The sequence below is a fragment of the Lampris incognitus genome, chromosome 13 (assembly GCF_029633865.1).
Source record: "Lampris incognitus isolate fLamInc1 chromosome 13, fLamInc1.hap2, whole genome shotgun sequence".
NCBI lineage: Eukaryota > Metazoa > Chordata > Actinopteri > Lampriformes > Lampridae > Lampris > Lampris incognitus.
The window spans coordinates 27,530,828-27,553,222 of NC_079223.1; the positions used below are offsets into that span (position 1 = coordinate 27,530,828).

The 22,395-nt window shown below is 43.5% G+C and overlaps 1 protein-coding gene across 1 annotated transcript in view; it reads left to right on the forward strand.

Annotated features, from left to right (window-relative positions):
• tjap1 (tight junction associated protein 1 (peripheral)) overlaps positions 1 to 22,395 on the forward strand; it is a 182,982-nt gene that overhangs the window by 156,480 nt on the left and 4,107 nt on the right. Inside the window, 1 exon segment of the mRNA XM_056291823.1 lies at positions 1,501 to 1,584. Within this exon segment, the coding sequence (XP_056147798.1) occupies positions 1,501 to 1,584 (84 nt within the window).

A 22,395-nucleotide genomic window follows, 5' to 3' on the forward strand; every position in this document is an offset into this window, starting at 1 on the left:
TGTGGTCTTCTGCTGCTGTAGCCCATCTGCCTCAAGGTTCGACGTGTTGTGCGTTCAGAGATGCTCTTCTGCATACCTCGGTTGTAATGAGTGGTTATTTGAGTTACTGTTGCCTTTCTATCAGCTCAAACCAGTCTGGCCATTCTCCTCTGACCTCTGGCATCAACAAGGCATTTTCGCCCACAGAACTGCCGCTCACTGGATATTTTCTCTTTTTCGGACCATTCTCTGTAAACCCTAGAGATGGTTGTGCATGAAAATCCCAGTAGATCAGCAGTTTCTGAAATACTCAGACCAGCCCGTCTGGCACCAACAACCATGCCACGTTCAAAGTCACTTAAATCACCTTTCTTCCCCATTCTGATGCTCGGTTTGAACTGCAGCAGATCGTCTTGACCATGTCTACATGCCTAAATGCATTGAGTTGCTGCCATGTGATTGGCTGATTAGAAATTTGCGTTAACGAGCAGTTGGACAGGTGTGCCTAATAAAGTGGCCGGTGAGTGTATGTGGAGTCGCCAGCCTCATCTTTTCACCAGACAGTGAGGAGTTTCGCCAGGGGAACATAGCGTGTGGTAGGATCACGCTATTCCCCCAGTTCCCCCTCCCCCCTGAACAGGCACCCTGACTGACCAGAGGAGGCGCTAGTGCAGCAACCAGGACACATACCCACATCCAGCTTCCCACCCGCAGACACAGCCAATTGTGTCTGTAGGGACGCCCGACCAAGCCAGAGGTAACATGGGGATTTGAACCAGCGATCCCCGTGTTGGTAGGCAACAGAAAAGACCGCTACGCTACCCAGACGCCCACAGCAGGGTTTTCTAAGTAATTCCTCTTGGTGGAGAGCAGTAGGTCATTAGCTAGAGTGTCTAATTAGAGCACTCCAGTCATTCGGCCAACCTGCGCCAGCCTCTCATACTAGAGAACATTGGCTGTAATTTAATGGGAGACTCCGATTATCTGAAGAGCTCTCCTCATTGGCAGCCGCTGCTCTCATTAACACATAATAGGCCGGATTTTCTCAAGGGCTCCACTGATAAGAGCAAACGTTCAACCCTGAGACTCTGATGCACGCTCACACACACACACACACACACACACACACACACACACACACCAATACACATAATATACCACACACTGAGCATGCACTGAGTATCCTAAAACAGGCAAAGAAGTTCATACACCAAGCACACATCCTCACAAAAATGATCTCTCTCACACACACACACACACACACACAGAGTACATTCAGAACAGTTTGACCACCAAAGTTAAATTTAAGTTCAGTTCTCCTTTGGGCTGTGATTTCTGGATCTGACACTGACAGAACATTTTATTACAAATCATGAAACAGTTCTTCTCTGTGACCCAATGTCCTTTAGCCTCTAACTCCCATTCTGCTACTCATCTTCATTTAAGTCACTGTTAATTTAAAACATTTCTGTCTCTGTCTGTCTGTCTGCCTCTCTCTTTTTCCGGGTGTTGTGTTAACAGGAGCGCTACAGGCAGGACTGTAACTTGGCTGTTCAGCTTCTCAAATGCAACAAGTCTCACTTCAGAAACCACAAGTTTGCTGACGTAAGTACAGCTTGTGTGTGTGTGTTTGTGTGTGTGTGTGTGTGTGTGTGTGTGTGTGTGTGTGTGTGTGTGTGTGTCTGTCAGTCTGTGGATGTGCAGCCTCCTTGGTGGACAAATGTGACCAATCTAATATGAACTTGTGCTTTCCAAAAGGAAAAGGTTTGCTGTGCGACCATTTTGGTCTAACCCCCTAACCGGTCTCTGTTTTCATAATATAATAAAGCTGGGTAAACAATTTACGCTCGTGCATGAGTGAATGCAACACTTCCTGATTTGACTGCAACCTAGACGAAGTTATTCCTTTATAACTTTTGCATTTTTTTTTTGGATTATCAAAATTCTTTTAATAATTTGTGATCACGTCACTGCCTGATCAGAGTCAGTCGTAGATGTAAGTCGCGAACGCACACGGTTGACTCAGATCAGGCAGCGACAGAGCGCAGCATTGGTTGAGCGAGCTAGAGACTGAATGAAGAGAGGGAGCGATGTTAGCGAGAACAACCGTTTTTTGAAGGTTTTGGATCACTGCAACCATGAGACGTTCTCCATCATACAGTCATAACTGTGCACAAAAAAATGTAGGCTTACATTAGCTGCAGACACACACACACACACACACATGCATGCTCAGCCATTCACATAATTCCCTCCAGGCTGTTCGTCTGACAGGGATTATTACAATTTCCTCTGTCATTACTATCACCTGTGCATAGTTTTACTGCATCCTTTTTTAAATGAAGTCTTGCAAGTACATGCTGCCCATCTAGTCATAGTAACAAGCCGGCAGAAACCACAGATGCAGCTAATTTTTTAAGGAATACCAATTTGGCTCCCAAGTACCGTCTGTTGGCTTCAACCTTAGTGGGTGTCCTGCCATTATGCTATCAATCGTCACTTTATTATAGATTAGTGATTGATGGACAGATCAAGAACCAGATCCATTTCGTGTCCAGATGGCGGTTCTGTATCTAAAATCATCACACACAACTTCACCAGTTAACAACGTTCCCACAACATGGACACGTGACAGGACAGCATCCTTTGTGGTCCCCAGGGGCTGCTTGGTACCCAACACACCACATCCACCAACACTGACCCAAAAACTGTGAGAGAAACTGTAGCCATTAAAATGCAGTCTGACTAGCATGTTTAAAACCTTTTGTGTGTCAAAAAGCCCTTTTAAGTTTGATTGGCAGTGTGACTGAAACAGCTGGGGTGAAGCATGTTGAGTCGACTCGCAGAAACAGATGGAAGTTGCTGCACCAACAGATGGTTCTCTGTTCAAATGCAGTAATTCAACCTGAAAATAAAATCTGGGTATGGCAAATAAACTACTTAAATACAACACCACAAAAAAAAAAAAGCTTTAAAGGAAGTCATTTTCTCCTCAAAAATCCTCTACTAATACTTTCGGCTGCTCTTGTTAAGGGTTGCCACAGCGGATCATCCGTTTCCATTTCTTCCTGTCCTCTGCATGTACTCTCTCACCACATCCATAAACCTCCTCTTTGGCCTTCCTCTTTTCCTCTTCCCTGGCAGCTCCATATTCAGCATCCTTCTCCCAATATACCCAGCATCTCTCCTCCACACATGTCCAAGCCATCTCAATCTTGCCTCTCTTGCTTGTCTCCAAACTGTCCAACCTGAGCTGTCCCTCTAATATACTCATTCCTAATCCTGTCCTTCTTCGTCACTCCCAATGAAAATTTTACCATCTTCGACTCTGCCACCTCCAGCTCCGCCTCCTGTCTTTTCATCAGTGCCATTGTCTCCAAACCGTAACATAGCTGGTCTCACAACCATCTTGTAAACCTTCCCTTTAACTCTTGCTGGTACCCTTCTGTCACAAATCACTCCTGACACTCTTCTCCACCGACTCCAACCTGCCTGCACTCTTCTTCACCTCTCTTCTGCACTCCCCGTTACTTTGGACAGTTGACCCCAAGCATTTAAACTCAAACACCTTCGTCACCTCTACCTCTTGCATCCTCACCATTGCACTGTCCTCCCTCTCATTCACGCATAGGTATTCCATCTTGCTCCTACTGACTTTCATTCCTCTTCTCTCCAGTGCATACCTCCACCTCTCCAGGCTCTCCTCAACCTGCACCCTACTCTCGCTACAGATTACAATGTTATCTGCAAACATCATAGTCCACGGAGACTCCTGCTTGATCTCATCCGTCAATCTGTCCATCACCATTGCAAACAAGAAAGGGCTCAGAGCCGATCCTTGATGTAATCCCACCTCCACGTTGAACCCATCTGTCATTCCAACCGCACACCTCACCATTGTCACACTTCCCTCATACATATCCTGCATCACTCCTACATATGTGTCATCAACTCCCGACTTCCTCATACAATACCATACCTCCTCTCTCAGCACCCTGTCATATGCTTTCTCTAAATCCACAAAGACACAATATAACTCCTTCTGGCCTTCTCTATACTTCTCCATCAACATTCTCAAAGCAAACTTTGCATCTGTAGTGCTCTTTCGTGGCATGAAACTCATACTCCTGCTCACTAATCGTCACCTCTCCTCTTAATGAACCAATCAAGTTACATTTTATATAGCACTTTTCTAGCTGCAACAGCCACTCAAAGCGCTTGACAAAAACATTGACCCATAACCTAACCTTAAAAACATTAACCTAGTTTCTGTTACTCTTTCCCATGTCTTCATGCTGTTGCTGGTCAAATTTACCTCTGTAGTTCCGCACATCACCCTTATTCTTGAAAATCGGTACCAGTATGCTTCTTCTCCACTCATCAAGCATCCTCTCACTTTCCAAGATTGTGTTAAACAATCTAGTTAAAAACTCCACTGCCATCTCTCGTAAACATCTCTTCCTGAAATATGAATTACTTCAAGAAGAGGGAGGTATTTTTTCAAGAAGTGAAGGTATTATTTCAAGAAGAGGAGGTATTATTTCAAGAAGAGGGAGGTACCACAGCTATTTCCATCCTTTTCACAAAATCCACCACCATCTGTCCTTCCACATTTCTCTCCTTGACACCATACCTTCATACCTCCCCAGTGTGAGGTGGTTTGCTATCTCCTTTCCTGAAATATCTAAAAACAATATCTTCAAACAGTGCTGACAATCCTCTGGTGTGAGGATTATGTTAAATAAAATCAAGAAAACATGACACTACTTGCTATCCATTACAAACACATGAAATGAACACATTATCCATGTTTTCTTATTATTTCATTTTTACAAACATCACATTAAAAGACCCCAGACTGGGTGTTGTTAAAGAGGAGTATTTAAAGAGGTGTGAAATCAGTTTCTGTCCTTACAGATGTTTACACCAGTTGATATGATGTCATGACACCAAATGTAAAGAGTGCGTACAGTGTATGTACAGTGTATTTCATGCTAAACTAAACCAGTCATATTTAAAGGGCAGATAAAAGCTTTAAGTATTACAGGTAGTCCCCAGGTTACGAATGCCCGACTTATGAACACCCGTATTTACGAACCGATCTCTGTAATGCCTATTATTTTAAAAAATCCAATTACACACAATGGTTCATACTAACAAACGGGCGGACTACTTTGCAGGACGCTCAAAACACTGCGCGTTTTAGGCTGTTCGTTGGCCCGAGGGAGAAAAACGCCATGCTGTCGTCACCATTTTAAGTCGGATCGCCTAAACATTGTTGCATGTGTTGTGTTTTATCTTAAATTTTTCATGTGTTTACCCTCGTAATCATGGCTTCTAAGCATAAATCTGATGCAAGTGATGGTGATACATCGAAGAAAAGGAAAACGATCACTATTGAAGTGAAAGTGGAAAAGATAAAGCGTTCAGAGAGAGGTGAAACACTCATTGTTTTTTCACTTACCCGGTGAGGCAGAGAGGCGAGCCTCAAGTGGGCTCTCGTTTCTGGCGTCAAACGGCCGGCCCCCGCCGGTCGTGACCCGCCCCGGGGACAGCGGCAGGTGGGGAGTTTGAAATGTAAGAAATGTTTCTTTAATGTTTTTTTTTATACCTATACAAACATTCTTTCTCTCACAATTATAAATACTGTACTGTAATTAATTTTGATATTATTACTGCATTATTATATTTATGATGTTTTAGGTAAAATATATACTATATTGTGGGAGTGCAGGAATGAGGAGACGGAGAGATCGAGTTGAGTCAATTCCATTTACTCGCCACACAAAACGACACCGATACAGCACAATCTCTCGTGACAACCAGCTAACCGCTAGGCTGCTGCAAACATGGCTCCATCCCGGAAACTCTAAGCAGTGCCTACGTCAGCACTCTGATCGTCTGCCTTAAAGGAGCAGCAGCCCCTGGTGAATCTACCCTCAATTGTGTATCACCACAATATCTACTACTACTACTACTACTTTCGGCTGCTTCCGTTAGGGGTCGCCACAGCGGATCATCCGTTTCCATTTCTTCCTGTCTTCTGCGTCTTCCTCTGTCACACCAGCCACCTGCATGTCTTCCCTCGCCACATCCATAAACCTCCTCTTTGGCCTTCCTCTTCTCCTCTTCCCTGGCAGCTCCATATTTAGCATCCTTCTCCCAATATACTCAGCATCTCTCCTCCACACATGTCCAAGCCATCTCAATCTTGCCTCTCTTGCTTTGTCTCCAAACCGTCCAACCTGAGCGGTCCCTCTAATATAATCGCTCCTAATCCTGTCCTTCTTCGTTACTCCCAGTGAAAATCTTAGCATCTTCAACTCTGCCACCTCCAGCTCCGCCTCCTGTCTTTTCGTCAGTGCCACTGTCTCCAAACCATATAACATAGCTGGTCTCACAACCATCTTGTAAACTTTCCCTTTAACTCTTGCTGGTACCCTTCTGTCGCAAATCACTCCTGACACACTTCTCCACCCACTCCAACCTGCCTGCACTCTCTTTTTCACCTCTCTACTGCACTCCCCGTTACTTTGGACAGTTGACCCCAAGTATTTAAACTCAAATGCCTTTGTCACCTCCACTCCTTGCATCCTCACCATTCCACTGTCCTCTCTCTCATTCACGCATAGGTATTCCGTCTTGCTCCTACTGACTTTCATTCCTCTTCTCTCCAGTACATACCTCCACCTCTCCAGGCTCTCCTCAACCTGCACCCTACTCTCGCTACAGATCACAATGTCATCCGCGAACATCATCGTCCATGGAGACTCCTGCCTGATCTTGTCCGTCAACCTGTCCATCACCATTGCAAACAAGAAAGGGCTCAGAGCCGATCCTTGATGTAATCCCACCTCCACCTTGAACCCATCTGTCATTCCAGCCGCACACCTCACCATTGTCACACTTCCCTCATACGTATCCTGCACCACTCCTACATACTTCTCTGCAACTCCTGACTTCCTCATACAATACCACACCTCCTCTCTCGGCACTCTGTCATAAGCTTTCTCTAAATCTACAAAGACACAATGCAACTCTTTCTGGCCTTCTCTATACTTCTCAATCAACATTCTCAAAGCAAACATCGCATCTGTGGTGCTCTTTCGTGGCATGAACCCATACTGCTGCTCGCTGATCATCACCTCTCCTCTTAATCTAGCTTCTATTACTCTTTCCCAAATCTTCATGCTGTGGCTGATCAACTTTATACCTCTGTAGTTGTTACAGTTCTGCACATCGCCCTTGTTCTTGAAAATCGGTACCAGTATGCTTCTTCTCCACTCCTCAGGCATCCTCTCACTTTCCAGGATTGTGTTAAACAATCTAGTTAAAAACTCCACTGCCATCTCTCCTAAACATCTCCATGCCTCCACACGTATGTCATCAGGACCAACTGCCTTTCCACTCTTCATCCTCTTCATAGCTGCCCTTACTTCCTCCTTGCTAATCCGCTGAACTTCCTGATTCACTATCCCTACATCATCCAACCTTCTCTCTCTCTCATTTTCTTCATTCATCAGCCCCTCAAAGTACTCCTTCCACCTTCTTAGCACACTCTCCTCGCTTGTCAGCACATTTCCATCTCTATCCTTGATCGCCCTAACTTGCTGCACATCCTTTGCAGCTTGGTCCCTCTGTCTAGCCAATCGGTACAAGTCCTTTTCTCCTTCCTTAGTGTCTAATCTGTCATACGCCTTTTCCTTTGCCCTTGCCACCTCTGTCTTTGCTTTACGATGTATCTCCTTGTGCTCCTGTCTACTTTCTTCATCTCTCTTACTATCCCACGGAGATAGTAAGAGACACACATTCTTTTCTCACAATTATAAATACTGTACTGTAATTAATTTTGATATTATTACTGCATTATTATATTTATGATGTTTTAGGTAAAATATATACTATATTGTGGGAGTGCAGGAATGAGGAGATGGAGAGATCGAGTCAAGTCAATTCCATTTACTCGCCACACAAAACGACACCGATACAGCACAATCTCTCGTGACAACCAGCTAACCGCTAGGCTGCTGCAAACATGGCTCCATCCCGGAAACTCTAAGCAGTGCCTACGTCAGCACTCTGATCGTCTGCCTTAAAGGTGCACCAGCCCCTGGTGAATCTACCCTCAATTGTGTATCACCACAATATACTAAAACAATTATTTGACTAATTGACGCTAGATGTGAACTGTGCGTAACTGTTCCAACTTACATACAAACTCAGTTTACGAACAGACTCAAAAACGGAACTTGTTCGTAATCCATGGAATGCCTGTATTTCCTTTTCAAGTTTCAACTTCATTTGCCATGAGCAGTAGTTTGACAAGATTATCTCTCAACAGTCACACTTCTAGGTGTCTGGGTAGCATAACAGTCTATTCCGTTGTCTACCAACACGGGGACCGGCGGTTCAAATCCCTGTGTTGCCTCTGGCTTGGTCGGGCATCCCTACAGACACAATTGGCCATGTCTGCGGGTGGGAAGCTGGATGTGGGTATGTGTCCTGATCACTGCACTGGCAACTCCTCTGGTCAGTCGGGGAACCTGTTCAGGGGGGAGGGGGAATTGGGGGGAATAGCGTGATCCTCCTACACACTGCATCCCCCTTGCGAAACTCCTCACTGTCAGGTGAAAAGAAGCGGCTGGTGACTCCACATGTATTGGAGGAGGCATGTGGTAGTCTGCAGCCCTCCCCAGATCCGTAGAGGGGGTGGAGCAGAGATTGGGATGGCTTGAAGGAGTGGAATAATTGGCTGGATACAATTGGGGAGAAAAATCCAAAAAAGAAAAAAGTTAAATTGAAAATAGACGTATCTATTAAGGCAATACCCCCACCTTGTTTATTTGCTCAAGCTACATGGGCATAAGTATAGTCAGGTGGGGAAGCTTCATTTAAGGGACGGAAAACATTTGGTTTCAGCCATGTTTCACAAAACCCAATCATATCAAAACCATGTTCAAGAATCAGATCATTTATTAGTAAGGCTTTGGTAGATGGTGATTTGATATTTATCAAACCAAATTTAAGCATCTTGTTGAACTGATCAGTAGTAGGCAGAACTTAAGAGCTACCACTAGATAAAATATTAATTAAAATTAGACACCTTGTATTATAATTTAACAATTTTGAAGACTTTGGCTTCGGACAATGTGTGTTCACACTTTTGATAACATTAGATGTTTGGTTCTGTAGATTATTAGGTACATTGTTGCACATTTCACCACCACTAGTGGAAGGAGTGATTATTAGATTATTATGAATCACACATTTAGGAGAGAAGTGCTTGAGAGCAATACAGCGGGGAAGGGAGACGGTTTCAATGTTATATACCAAACTTTCAGTCTGATAATACTATGAGAAATTCCCTGAATAGACATATTAACTAAACTAGTTGCCTCCGCATCCACACTAGATTTAAACGTAGCGGGTTCTCTAATCACCTGCAGCCTGCTGAATGATAAGTCCCTACACTATACATGTTGCTACACATGGCCAGTACAATATGCATATTACTGCATATAAACAATACTATATATATATGTGTGTGTGTGTATACACACACACACATATAGATAGATAGATAGATAGATAGATAGATAGATAGATAGATAGATAGATAGATAGATAGATAGATAGATAGATAATCCAGTGATTCAAGTAAATTCTATATTCTTTTCTCATAATGAATTTACTTGAATCACGGGTTTGTTTTGCTCCTTACTTGCTGAGTACTTTTCCTATCGTTGAGTGTTTCTTTTAACAAAGTCCCTATCACCTCTCCAGGTAAGGTACACACACACACACACATATATATACACATATATATATATATAGCTGTAGTAATATGTATAGTGTATTGTCTCACTCCCCCGAGGTACTCACCTCCAGGGAGTAGAAGAAAACATTGAGGAAAACGAAGTGGAATCCGGATCAGAATATAACACCGAGTTCACCATCCACCTCTGCCCAGTATCCTTCTTGCTAACGTCCAGTCTCAGGAAAATAAACTGGACGATGTGAGAGCGAGAATCAGATTCCAATGGGACTTGAGAGATTGTAACATGCTTTGTCTGACTTGAGACGTGGCTAAACCCGCTGGTGCCAGACAGGGTCATATGTCCGACCGAGTCCTTCTCTGTTTTTCAGGCGGACAGAACGGAAGAGTCCAGTAAATCCAAGGGTGGAGGAGTAGGAGTCTGCTTTATGATCAACAGCAACTGGTTGTAACCCCAAGGCCATTAAGATTTTTCTCGTTCCTTAGCTGCTAATGTATATATATATATATATATATATATCAACTCATCAGCTGCTAATGTGTGTGTGTATGTGTGTGTGTATGTATGTATATATATATATATACACACACACACACACATTAGCAGCTGATGAGTGCTAGACTCACGAAACAGGCCTGTACTGCCATGCATTAAAATCTTTTTTCCTGTATCCGTGTTGATATATACACTGCTCAAAAAAATAAAGGGAACACCTAAAAACACAATATAGACCTCGATGAATGAAATATTTCAGCTGAAAATCTTTATTTATTAGACAGAGGAATGTGTTTAGAGCAAAATAACCTAAGAATGATCAATGGAAATCAAAATCATTAGCCCATTAAGGTCTGGATTCAGAATCATACTCAAAATCAAAGTGGAAAATGAGAACATAGGCTGATCCAACTTCTGTGGAAATTCTTCAAGACGATTCAAAATGAGGCTCAGTAGTGTGTGTGGCCTCCACGTGCCTGTATGCACTCCCTACAATGTCTGGGCATGCTCCTGATGAGATGACGGATGGTCTCCTGAGGGATCTCCTCCCAGACCTGGATCAGGGCATCGGTCAACTCCTGGAGAGTCTGTGGTGCGACATCGCGTTGGCAGATGGTACGAGACATGATGTCCCAGAGGTGCTCGATTGGATTCAGGTCTGGGGAACGTGCAGGCCAGTCCATAGCATCAATGCCCTCGACATACAGGAACTGCTGACACACTCTGGCCACATGAGGACGAGCATTGTCATGCATGAGCAGGAACCCAGGGCCCACTGCACCAGCATATGGTCTGACAATGGGTCTGAGGATCTCATCCCGGTACCTAATGGCAGTCATGGTACCTCTGGCTAGCACGTAGAGGTCTGTGCGGCCCTCCAAAGATGTGCCTCCCCAGACCATCACTGACCCACCGCCAAACCGGTCATGCTGGAGGATGTTGCAGGCAGCAGAACGTTCTCCACAGCGTCTCCAGACTCTCTCACGTCTGTCACATGTGTTCAGTGTGAACCTGCTCTCATCTGTGAAGAGCACAGGGCGCCAATGGCGAATCTGCCAACCAAGATGTTCTCTGGCAAAGGTCAATCGGGCTGCACGGTGTTGGGCTGTGAGCACAGGCCCCAATTGTGGACATCGGGCCCTCATACCATCCTCATGCATTCTGTTTCTCACTGTTTGAGCCGAAACCTGCACATTAGTGGCCTGTTGAAGGTCGTTTTGTAGGGCTCCGGCAGTGCTCCTCCTGTTCCTCCTTGCACAAAGGACCAGATAGCGGTCCTGCTGCGGGGTTGTTGTCCTCCTGCGGCCCCCTCCACATCTCCTGGTGTACTGGCCTGTCTCCTGGTACCTCCTCCATGCTCTGGACACTGTGCTGGGAGACACATCAAATTTTCTTGCCACAGCACGCATTGATGTGCCATCCTGGATGAGCTGCACTACCTGAGCAACTTCTGTAGGTTGCAGATACCGCCTCATGCCACCTCTAGTGGTGAGGGCACTAGCAAAATGAAAAACTAACCAAAGATCGGTCAGAAAAGATGAGGACAGGCAAATGTCTGTGGCCACCACCTGCAAATCCATTCCTTTTATAGGGGTTGTCTTGCAAATTGTCTAATTTTCACCTGGTGGAAATTAGACAATTTACCAACAGGTGAAATTGATTCACAAATCAGTGTTGCTTCCTAACTGGACAGGTTGATATCTCAAAAGTGTGATTGACTTGGAGCTACATTGCATTGCTTATGTGTTCCCTTTATTTTTTTGAGCAGTGTATATATATATAGACACACACACCAAACATATCCAGTTAGTCAAGTAAATTCTTTATGAGACAGTTGACTAACTGGATTATTTTGCTCCCTATTTGTTGAGCACTTTCCATACCGTTGAGTGTTTCTTTTAACGGTTTTGTATATATAGTGGGGGGGTTTTCTGCAAACCATCAATGGTGCTGTTGATAAAAGTGCTCAACAATACATATTACTACATATAGACAGTAGACTATCCATATTACTACATATGGATTCAAGATTCAAGAGATTCAAGAGTTTTGTTTGTCACGTACATACAAGTACAAGTCCCGAGTGCAGTGAAATGAAAAAAGGTACGAGCTCCGAGATGTGCAAACAACGAAGTACTACAGGTACACATGCATTCCAATTTGCAATATACAATTTACAATTTGCAATCAACAGTTAAGAACTCTGTAAAAAGAAAACAGACAGCATGTGTGTGTGTGTGTGTGTGTGTGCGTGCGTGCGTGCGTGCTTGAGCATGAGGGAGGCAGCATGGGTCAGCGAGGGGGCCCTGGTAAGGTCAGAGTTCATAGTCCTGATGGCCTGAGGAAAGAAACCCCGTCTCAGTCTCTCTGTATTTACAGCATGACTGCAGAGGCGCTTGCCTGACCGCAGCAGCTGGAACAGTCCGTTGTTGGGGTGGTGAGGGTCCTTCATAATCCTGCAGGCTCTGGTTTGGTACCTCTTGGTGTATAAGCCCTACAGGGTGGGTGAGTTACCAATAGTGTGCTCAACCAAACGCACTTCTCTATGCAGAACCTTCCTATCCTGGGCGGAGCTTTTGCCAAACCAGGCAGAGATGCATCCTATTAGGATGCTCTCCACTGCCCCAGAGTAGAAGGACTGGGGGATCTTCCGGGAGACTTTGAATTTCCTCAGTTGTCTGAGGTGATGGAGATGCTGCCTTGCCTTGCTCACGAGAGTGTCTGTGTGTGAGTGCCATGTGAGAGCCTCGGTAATGTGGACTCCCAGGTATTTATACCTGCTCACTCTCTTCACAGTAGTCCCATTAATCCTCAATGGTGAGTACGTCCTCTGTTGTTGTGTCCTCCTAAAGTCCACAAACATCTCCTTAGTTTTGGAGACATTCCAAGAGGAGGCTGTTGTCCTGGCACCAGAGTGATAGAGCAGCAACGTCCTCCCAGTAGGCTTTCTCGTCGTCATCGGAGATCTGACCCACCACCACTGTGTCGTCCGCAATCTTGATGATGGAGTTGGAGCTGAACCTGGCCATACAGTCATGTGTGTACAGGGGGTACAGTAGGGGGCTCAGGATGCAGCCCTGGGGGGATTCTGTATTCAGAGTAAGGGAGCTGGAGGTGTGACTACCCACCCTGACCACCTGTGGCCTGGCGGTTAGGAAGTCCAAGATCCAGGCACACGGGGGTGTTCTGTCCCAGTTCACTCAGCTTGCCAGCCAGCCTGGTGGGGACTATGGTATTGAAAGCTGAACTATAGTCAATGAACAGCAGTCTCACGTTGCCCCCCTTCCAGCTGTCAAGATGAGAGAGTGTGTTGTGCAGTACCTGGGAGACAGCGTCATCTGTGGTCTGTTTGGTTGATAAGCAAACTGCAGCAGGTCCATGGAACAGGGGAGGAAGGTGCAGATGTGGTCTTTTGTCAGCCTTTCGGAGCATTTCATGACCACCGAGGTGAGAGCCACCGGTCAGTAGTCATTCAGGCATGTTGGAGAAACATTCTTCGGCACAGGGATAATGGTGGCTTTCTACCGCCTTTCTCAGACTGTAGGACGCTGCCTTGTACTCATTCATGTTGCCGGATACAAGACCGGAGTTATAGGCAGCAGTGCGTGCGTTTACAGCATCGCGGATGGTTCTATCAACCCACGGTTTTTGATTGGAAAAGGACCTAACTTTTACTGTGGGGACAATGGTATCAACAAGCATTGCTATGAAGCTCGTAACCACTTCCGTAAACTCGCTGACGTCACTGGAACTCAATGGGAACATCTCCCAGTCAATGTCACTCAGAGCGTCCTGAAGCTCGGCCTCTGATTGGTTGGACCACTGCTTCACGTCCCTCATCACTACTGCTTCACGTGCAATCTTTTGTCTGTACGCCAAAAGCAGGAAAATGGTGGCATGGTCAGATTTTCCGAAAGGAGGGAGAGAGACAGCCTTGTAGCCTCTCTTGAACGTGTAGCATTGATCCAAAGTTCTATCCCCTCTGGTAGCACGCATAATGTGCTGATGAAAGTTCGGCATGACTTTTTTGTAGGTTCGCTTTATTGAAGTCCCCCGCCACCACCGTAGCTGCACTGGGGTACTTGTTTTGATGTCGGCATAGCACATCATGTAGGTCCGATAGTGCTACATCGGTATTTGCCTGTGGTGAAATATACAGATGTGGTGATGACTGAGCTGAACTCCCAGGGAAGGTAAAATGGGCAGTATGAGATTGTAAGATGCTCCAGGTTCGGCGAGTAGGAACAAGAAAGAATCTTAATGGCCTTGAGGTTACACCAGTTGCTGTTGATCAGAAAGCAGACTCCTCCACCCTTGGATTTACCGGACTCTTCTGTTCTGTCCGCCCGAAAAACAGGGAAGGACTCGGTCGGACATATGACCCCGTCTGGCACCAGCGGGTTTAGCCACATCTCAGTCAGACAAAGGTTGTTACAATCTCTCAAGTCAAATTGGAATCTGATGCTCGCTCGCACATCATCCAGTTTATTTTCCTGAGACGTTAGCAAGAAGGATACTGGGCAGAGGTGGACGGTGGACTCGGTGTTGTAGTCTGATCCGGATTCCACTTCGTTTTCCTCGATATTTTCTTCTACTCCCTGGAGGGTAGTTACATCCAGGGAGTAGGAAAATACACTATACATATTACTACATATGGACAGCACACTATACATATTGCTACATATCAAACGTATGTAGCAAACCTCAGTTGTCTTCATTAACTTCAATTGGTCCAGAATTCAGCTGCCCGCATCATTACCAGAACCCCTTCCATAGATCATATCACTCCTGTTTTTCAGCAACCCCATTGGGTCCCTGTTAAATACCGTATTGACTTCAAGATCCTGATCCGGCCCTTAATAACCTGGCTCCTTCGTATCCTTCCAAACTCCTTCATATCCACACGCCCTCCCACACTCTCAGATCCTCTTCTGCTCGCCAACTCACCACACTATCGGCCCGCTTGACGACCATGGGGACTAGAGCTTTCAGTCATTCTGCCCCCCCACCTATGGAACTCTCTCCCACAAGAAAGTCACAACATTGACTCTCTTTCAACCTTCAAATCCCATCTCAAAACGTACCTTTTTAAACTGGCATATTCAGTCTGATACACGCATCATTGAGTTTTGTGCAGATGATGATTTTATACTTATCTATTGTATTAACTTTTTATTGTCTACCCTGCTTTGTTTTGATTTTATGCTGTCTGATTCAGTGCTGCTTGTATTTTAACTGTTCTGTAAGGTGTCCTTGAGTGCTCTGAAAGGCTCCCACAGATAAAATGTGTTATTATTATTATTATTATATAGCTAATACACTGTACATAATACTATTTATGGACACAAACATATTACTACATTTGGACTGTACACTATATATTACTACATATTGATAATACATTATACACATTACTACATGTAGACTATACTCTACACATTTTACTATATACGGACAATTCACTATACATATTACAATACATATTACTATACACTAAACGTATTAGTACATATCGACATTACACTATACATAATATCTCTACTGCATACTATCTCTACACTGCTATTACTACATATAGGCAGTACACTATACATATTATTACATATGGACAGTAAACTATTACTACATATGGACAGTACACTATACATATTACTACATATGGACAGTACACTGAACATGATAATAATACATTTTATTTATACAACGCTTTTCAAAATACTAAGACACTTTACATATGTAAAAATAAACATGAAAACAACACACCAGCATAAAACACAACATTAATCACACATTAAAAGAAATTCTTACACGAGGTGAGTTTTGAATAATAATTTGAATATGGACAGATCAATGCAGTCTGATGTGTTTGGAGAGAGCATTCCAGAGGGAGGGGGCAGCTATGGCGAAGGCTCTGTCACCCCAGGTATGGTGCCTGATTCTGTGCGGTGGAGACAGAAGGTTGATGTCAGAGGAGCAAAGGCTGCAGGAAGGAGTATGGTAGTGGAGCAAGTCAGTCAGGTAGGAGGGGGCCTGGTCATGAAGGGCTTTCTGAGTGAGGAGAAGGAATTTGAATTAGATCCATTGTGAGACAGGGAGCCAGTGGAGGTTCTGGAGGACAGGGGTGATGTGGTGACAGGAGCGGGAGTGTGAGCAGGCCGAGCAGCAGAGTTCTGGATGTACTGGAGTTTGTTTAGGACTTGAGATGATGAGCTGTAGAGAAGGCTGTTGTAGTAGTTAATTCTGGATGTGATGAAGGCATGGATCAAGGTTTCAGCTGCAGAGAATGTGATGGGCAGAGACGAGCTATGTTTTTTAGGTGGAAAAAGGCAGTTCTGGTGATTTGATTGATGTGATGTTCAAAGGAAAGGACGCTGTCTAAAATGATTCCAAGGGGTGTAGGGAGGGGGACAGAGTGGAGTTATTCATGGTAGGCAGAAGTTGTGGGTGGTTTTGGTAAGGGATTTGGGACCAATGATCATGTCAGATACATCACAATTTAGTTTGAGGAAGTTGGCTTGCATCCATGATTTGATTTCAGTGGAGTAAATTGTAGCAGTGATGGATTAATGGAGATGTAGAGCTGGATGTCATCGACATAGCAGTGCGAGTGGAGACCATGATATCGTATGATGTTACCAAAGGGGAGCATGTAAAGGATGAACAGGAGAGGACCAAGCACCGAACCCCGGGGAACGCCTTGGGACAGAGGAGTGATGAAGGAGGTGCAGCTGTTGATGCTGATGAATTGTTGTCTGTTTGTGAGCTATGACTTTAGCCAGGAGAGGGCATTACTGGTAATGTTGAGGGAGGATTCAAGGCAGACATATTACAACATATAGACTGTAGACTATACATATTACTACATATGGACGGTACATTATACATATTACTACATAAGGGCAGTAGTACATTTCTGTCCAAATCTTGCCTCTATTTGGTCCTCTGATGTCCATTTACCTGCTCTAAGTTGTCATAGAAACTGGTAGGCACTGACTGACAGCAGGTTGTCATGACAATCACCGTCATTTAACTGAGTTATTTATAGTAAATGTCAAATTTATAGGAGTTGAAATAATCCACACGCACACACTCTGTCATTTTCATTCCTCTTACATTCTTACTTATAATCAGTCACTCATTCTCTTTGTCTCTCCTGGCTGCTGTCAGCCTGTTAGTTCATATTTATCTATGTCTGATAGTTACTCTTGGCATCTGTGGCTTGAAAGACTGAAACTACTGATGTTTACTACCTTCTTCCATTATTATGTCACATGATGTAATGTGTTATACACAACTATGGCTTCCAAACAACAAGTGGCTCTTTTGATGCTCGAGGTGTTAATGTTGAAAAGCAAAAAGAAGAGAAAATATGATGTCTCTTGGTTGGAGAGCATTTTGTCTTCATAGACATCATCTACTTTTGTGCCCCGATCAGTCAGAGACAAGCTCTTCAGCCCTGAAACAATAAGTCCAAAACATCTGAAACAACAAGTACATCCCACCTGAGACCAGACATAGACCCTGACTCACTGTCAGGACCCCTCCATCCTATACTGTCTCTACCTGTGTTTACATGCAAGTTAAATTTTCAATTAAGGCAATAACTTGATTATTGCAACTGCCATGTAACACCTTTATATAAACTATCTTAATCAAATGAATGTCTAAATGGACATAAGTATAATGTGATTAACAGAGCTATATTTTTCATCAATAATTTTATTTAGTTTGATTTATACTCACCTTAATCAGGGTTCTTTCACAGAATAATTGTGTTACTAGCATTCCCATAAGTGAAAAAACAGAAATGGAGACATTTTCCAATAAGTCTCAAAAACAGTGTAACTCCCATTCCATAATTCGACTATCCAACGAATCTTTTAAACTCATATTATTGACAAGATCGCATTGATTAAGCACATATGGACTCCTTAATCACACTATGACCTTCATCGGGCTCTTGACTGAATGTCAACAGTCATTGGCAGACATAGAACCTGTCTTACATAACCAGCCATGACTTTTCATGAAGCTGTAGTCGTGATGATTACATGTCATCTTTTCAAAACCCTGACATAAGATTGTTTGAGGTTTCACCAACACAACAGTGTTTTGGTCGTTATGCCACTGTATTGTTTGTAAGGGTGGGGATACCTGCAGTCAGCTGAGACTGAAGAGGTCACTTAGATGATAATAATAATAATAATAATAATAATAATACATTTTATTTGCGGGCGCCTTTCAGAGCAATCAAGGACACCTTACAGAACACAGTAAAAAACAAGCAGCACTGTATCAGACAGCATAAAATCGAAACAAAGCAGGGTAGACAATAAAAAGTTAATACAACAGATAAGTATAAAATCATCATCTGCACAAAACTCAATGAAGCATGTATCAGACTGAATATGCCAGTTTGAAAAGGTACGTTTTGAGATGGGATTTGAAGGTTGAAAGAGAGTCAATGTTGTGAATTTCTTGTGGGAGAGAGTTCCATAGGTGGGGGGGCAGAATGACTGAAAGCTCTAGTCCCCATGGTAGTCAAGCGAGCCGATAGTGTGGTGAGTTGGCGAGCAGAAGAGGATCTGAGAGTGTGGGAGGGCGTGTGGATATGAAGGAGTTCGGAAAGATATGAAGGAGCTAGGTTATTAAGGGCCTTAAAGGTGAGGAGCAGGATCTTGAAGTCAATACGGTATTTAACGGAGACAATGGAGTTGCTGAAGAACAGGAGTGATGTGATCTGTGGAAGGAGTTCTGGTAATAATACAGACAGCTGAATTCTGGACCAATTGAAGTTTATGAAGACACCTGAGGGGAAGACCAAAGAGGATAGAATTACAGAAGTCAGTACAGGATGTAACCAGGGTGTGAGTGAGTATGGCTGTGCTTTTATGTGTAAGTGACAGGTGAAGATGATTAATATTGCATAGGTTGAAGTATGCAGACCGAGTAACATTGTTGATGCGAGCTTCAAAAGATAATCTGCTGTCCAGAATTGCACCCAGACTCTTAACCTGAGGTGATGGAGGAACTATAGAACTGTCAATAGTCAGAGAAAAGCTATCAGGTTTGGCCAAAGTAGATTTAGTGCCTACTAGGAGGACCTCAGTTTTATCACTATTAAGTTTGAGGAAGTGATTTGAAAAACAGGATTTAATTTCTAGTAAGCAGTCAGAAATGGAAGTGGGCAGAAGAGTGGAGGTAGGCTAGGTGGATAGATAAAGCTGGGTGTCATCCGCGTAGCAGTGAAATTGAATGCCAAATGAAGATGAGTGATGAAACATTTCTCCCACTAAGCGTTGTGTCCAGATGAACTGATTCAACTTTCTGGGATTTCATTACCTGGATTGTTGAGCATGCATCAAAACATCAGAAGGTCGAGGTTTGAATCTCACATTCAGATTGCACAGTAAAACTTAGTCATAGCTGATAATAATAATAATAATAATATTAATACATTTTATTTGTGGGCGCCTTTCAGAACACTCAAGGACACCTTACAGAACACAGTTAAAAAAAAAAAAAAAGCAGCGCTGTATCAGACAGCATAAAATCAAAACAAAGCAGGGTAGACAACAAAAAGTTAATATAACAGATAAGTATAAAATTGTTATCTGCACTAAACTTAATGAAGCATGGATCAGACTGAATATGTCAGTTTGAACAGATACGTTTTGAAGTGGGATTTGAAGGTTGAAAGACAGTCAATGTTGTGAATATCTTGTGGGAGAGAGTTTCATAGGTGGAAGGCAGACTGACTGAAGGCTCTAGACCCCATGGTAGTCAAGTGGGCCAATTGTAGTGAGTTGGAAAGCAGAAGAGGATCTGAGAGTGCGGGAAGGTGTGTGGATATGAAGGAGTTCAGAAAGATATGAAGGAGCTAGGTTATTAAGGGCCTGAAAAGTGAGAAGCAGTATCTTGAAGTCAAGTTGGTATTTAACAGGGACCCAATGGAGTTGCTGAAGAACAGGAGTGGTATGATCTATGGAAGGAGTTCTGGTAATGATACGGGCAGCTGAATTCTGGACCATTTGAAGTTTATGACGACACTTGAGGGGAAGACCAAAGAGGATAGAATTGCAGTAGTCAATACGGGATATAACCAGGGTGTGAATGAGTATGGCGGTGCTGTTGGGTGTAAGTAACAGGCAAAGACGATTAATATTGTGTAAGTGGAAATATGCAGACCGAGTAACATTTTGATGTGAGCTTCAAAAGATAATGTGCTGTCCAAGATGACACCCAAACTCTTAACCTGAGGTGATGGAGGAACTATAGAATTGTCAATAGTCAGGGAAAAACTATCAGGTTTAACTGAAGTATGTTTAGTACCTACTAAGAGGACCTTGGTTTTATCACTATTAAGTTTGAGGAAGTGGTATGAAAACCAGGATTCAGTTTCTTGTAAGCAGTCAGAAAGGGAAGTGGGTGGAAGAGTGGAGGTAGGCTTGGTGGATAGATAAAGCTGGGTGTCACCCACATAGCAGTGAAATTGAATGCCATATTTCCTGAAAATGTGGCCAAGAGGTAATGGGTATATAATAAGAAATAGGAGAGGTCCCAATACAGAGCCATGAGGAACACTGGTAGTAACAGGAAAGGACTGTGATCTCGAATTTTTAAGATGGACAAACTGAGTGCAGCCAGAGAGATATGATCTAAACCAGTCAAGGGGGTTGCCAGTTATTCCAATGGAAGCTAATCTCTCTAGGAGGATTTTATGTGAGATGGTATCAAAGGCTGCACTCAGGTCAAGAAGGACAAGTATGGTTAAGAGCCCAGAGTCAGCCGCCATCAACAAATCCTTAGTGATCTTCACCAAGGCTGTCTCCATACTGTGCATGGTGCGAAAACTAGACTGGAATTGTTAAAACAGATTGTTGTGCATCAAGTGAGCGTGTACCTGAGATGCGACTGTTCTTTCAAGTGTTTTAGAAAGAAATGGTGAATTTGAGATTGGACGAAAATTATTGGAGTCGTTGGGGTCTGCACCAGGTTTCTTGAGTAACGGAGTTATTGCAGGTGTTTTGAGAGATGAGGGAACAAGACCAGAAGTAAAGGAGGAATGTATGATATCAGTTATTAAAGAGGCTAGAGAAGGTAGACAGGCTTTTACTAAATGGGTAGGAAGGTGGTCTAGCTGACAGGTAGATGATTCAGATTTGCGAATAAGATCAGATATTTCAGCAACAGTTGGGAATTTAAAACTAGATAGTGAAGAAGAGAGGGGAACATAGAATGGGGGAATAAGATTAACTGTATGTGGTATTGTTCGACAACGTCAATTGCTGATGAATATTTTCAATTTTGGCATTAAAAAAGGTCATGAAAGTGTTACACTGAGCAATTGAATACAGGTGAGGCGCAAGAGTGTCCGGTGGCTGTAAAATATTGTTTACCATGGAAAACAGGGTTCTAGTGTTCCCTTCTCCTGATCTAATTAAATTTGCATAATAACATTATTTTGCTGTGGACAGAGCCTCCTTATAATAACGTATGTGGTCGTTATACATGTCTTTATGAACAAGGCCAGTTTTTGTGTAAAGGCATTCCAGGCGACGGCCTTTAGCTTTAAGCTGGCATAGTGCAGGTGTAAACCAAGAGGCAGAGTGGGTAAAGGAAACAGACCAGGTTTTTAAAGGAGCAAGATCATTTAAAAGACTATAAAGTCCATCATTGTAATGAGAGACCAGTTCGTCTGGGGGTTGATAAATTGTCTTTGCTGAGGAGGTTATCAATTCCTCTAGAAAGAGCAGATAAATCAATATTCATAACACTACGGAATGAGATGGAGCGTGACAAATTTGTTTTGGATACTGTTACATTAACATCGCAAGACACTAACTTGTGGTCGGAAATGGGCAAGTCAGATGCTTTGCAGTTAAGAGGAGGTATACCAGAGCAGCTAATCAGATCAAGAATGTGTCCTTTGGAGTGCGTAGGAAAATCAGTATATTGCTGTAATCCAAAACTATCCAGGCTTAATGTAAAATCCCTTGTGAGAGTATTGCTGAGATTGTCCATGTGTATATTAAAATCACCCAGCAATATTACATTAGGGGGACAAAGAACATAAGAAGGTTAGAAAAGCACAAAGTTCATTTAAGAAATCATTGTTGGGCTTCGGTGGTCAATAAACAGTGGC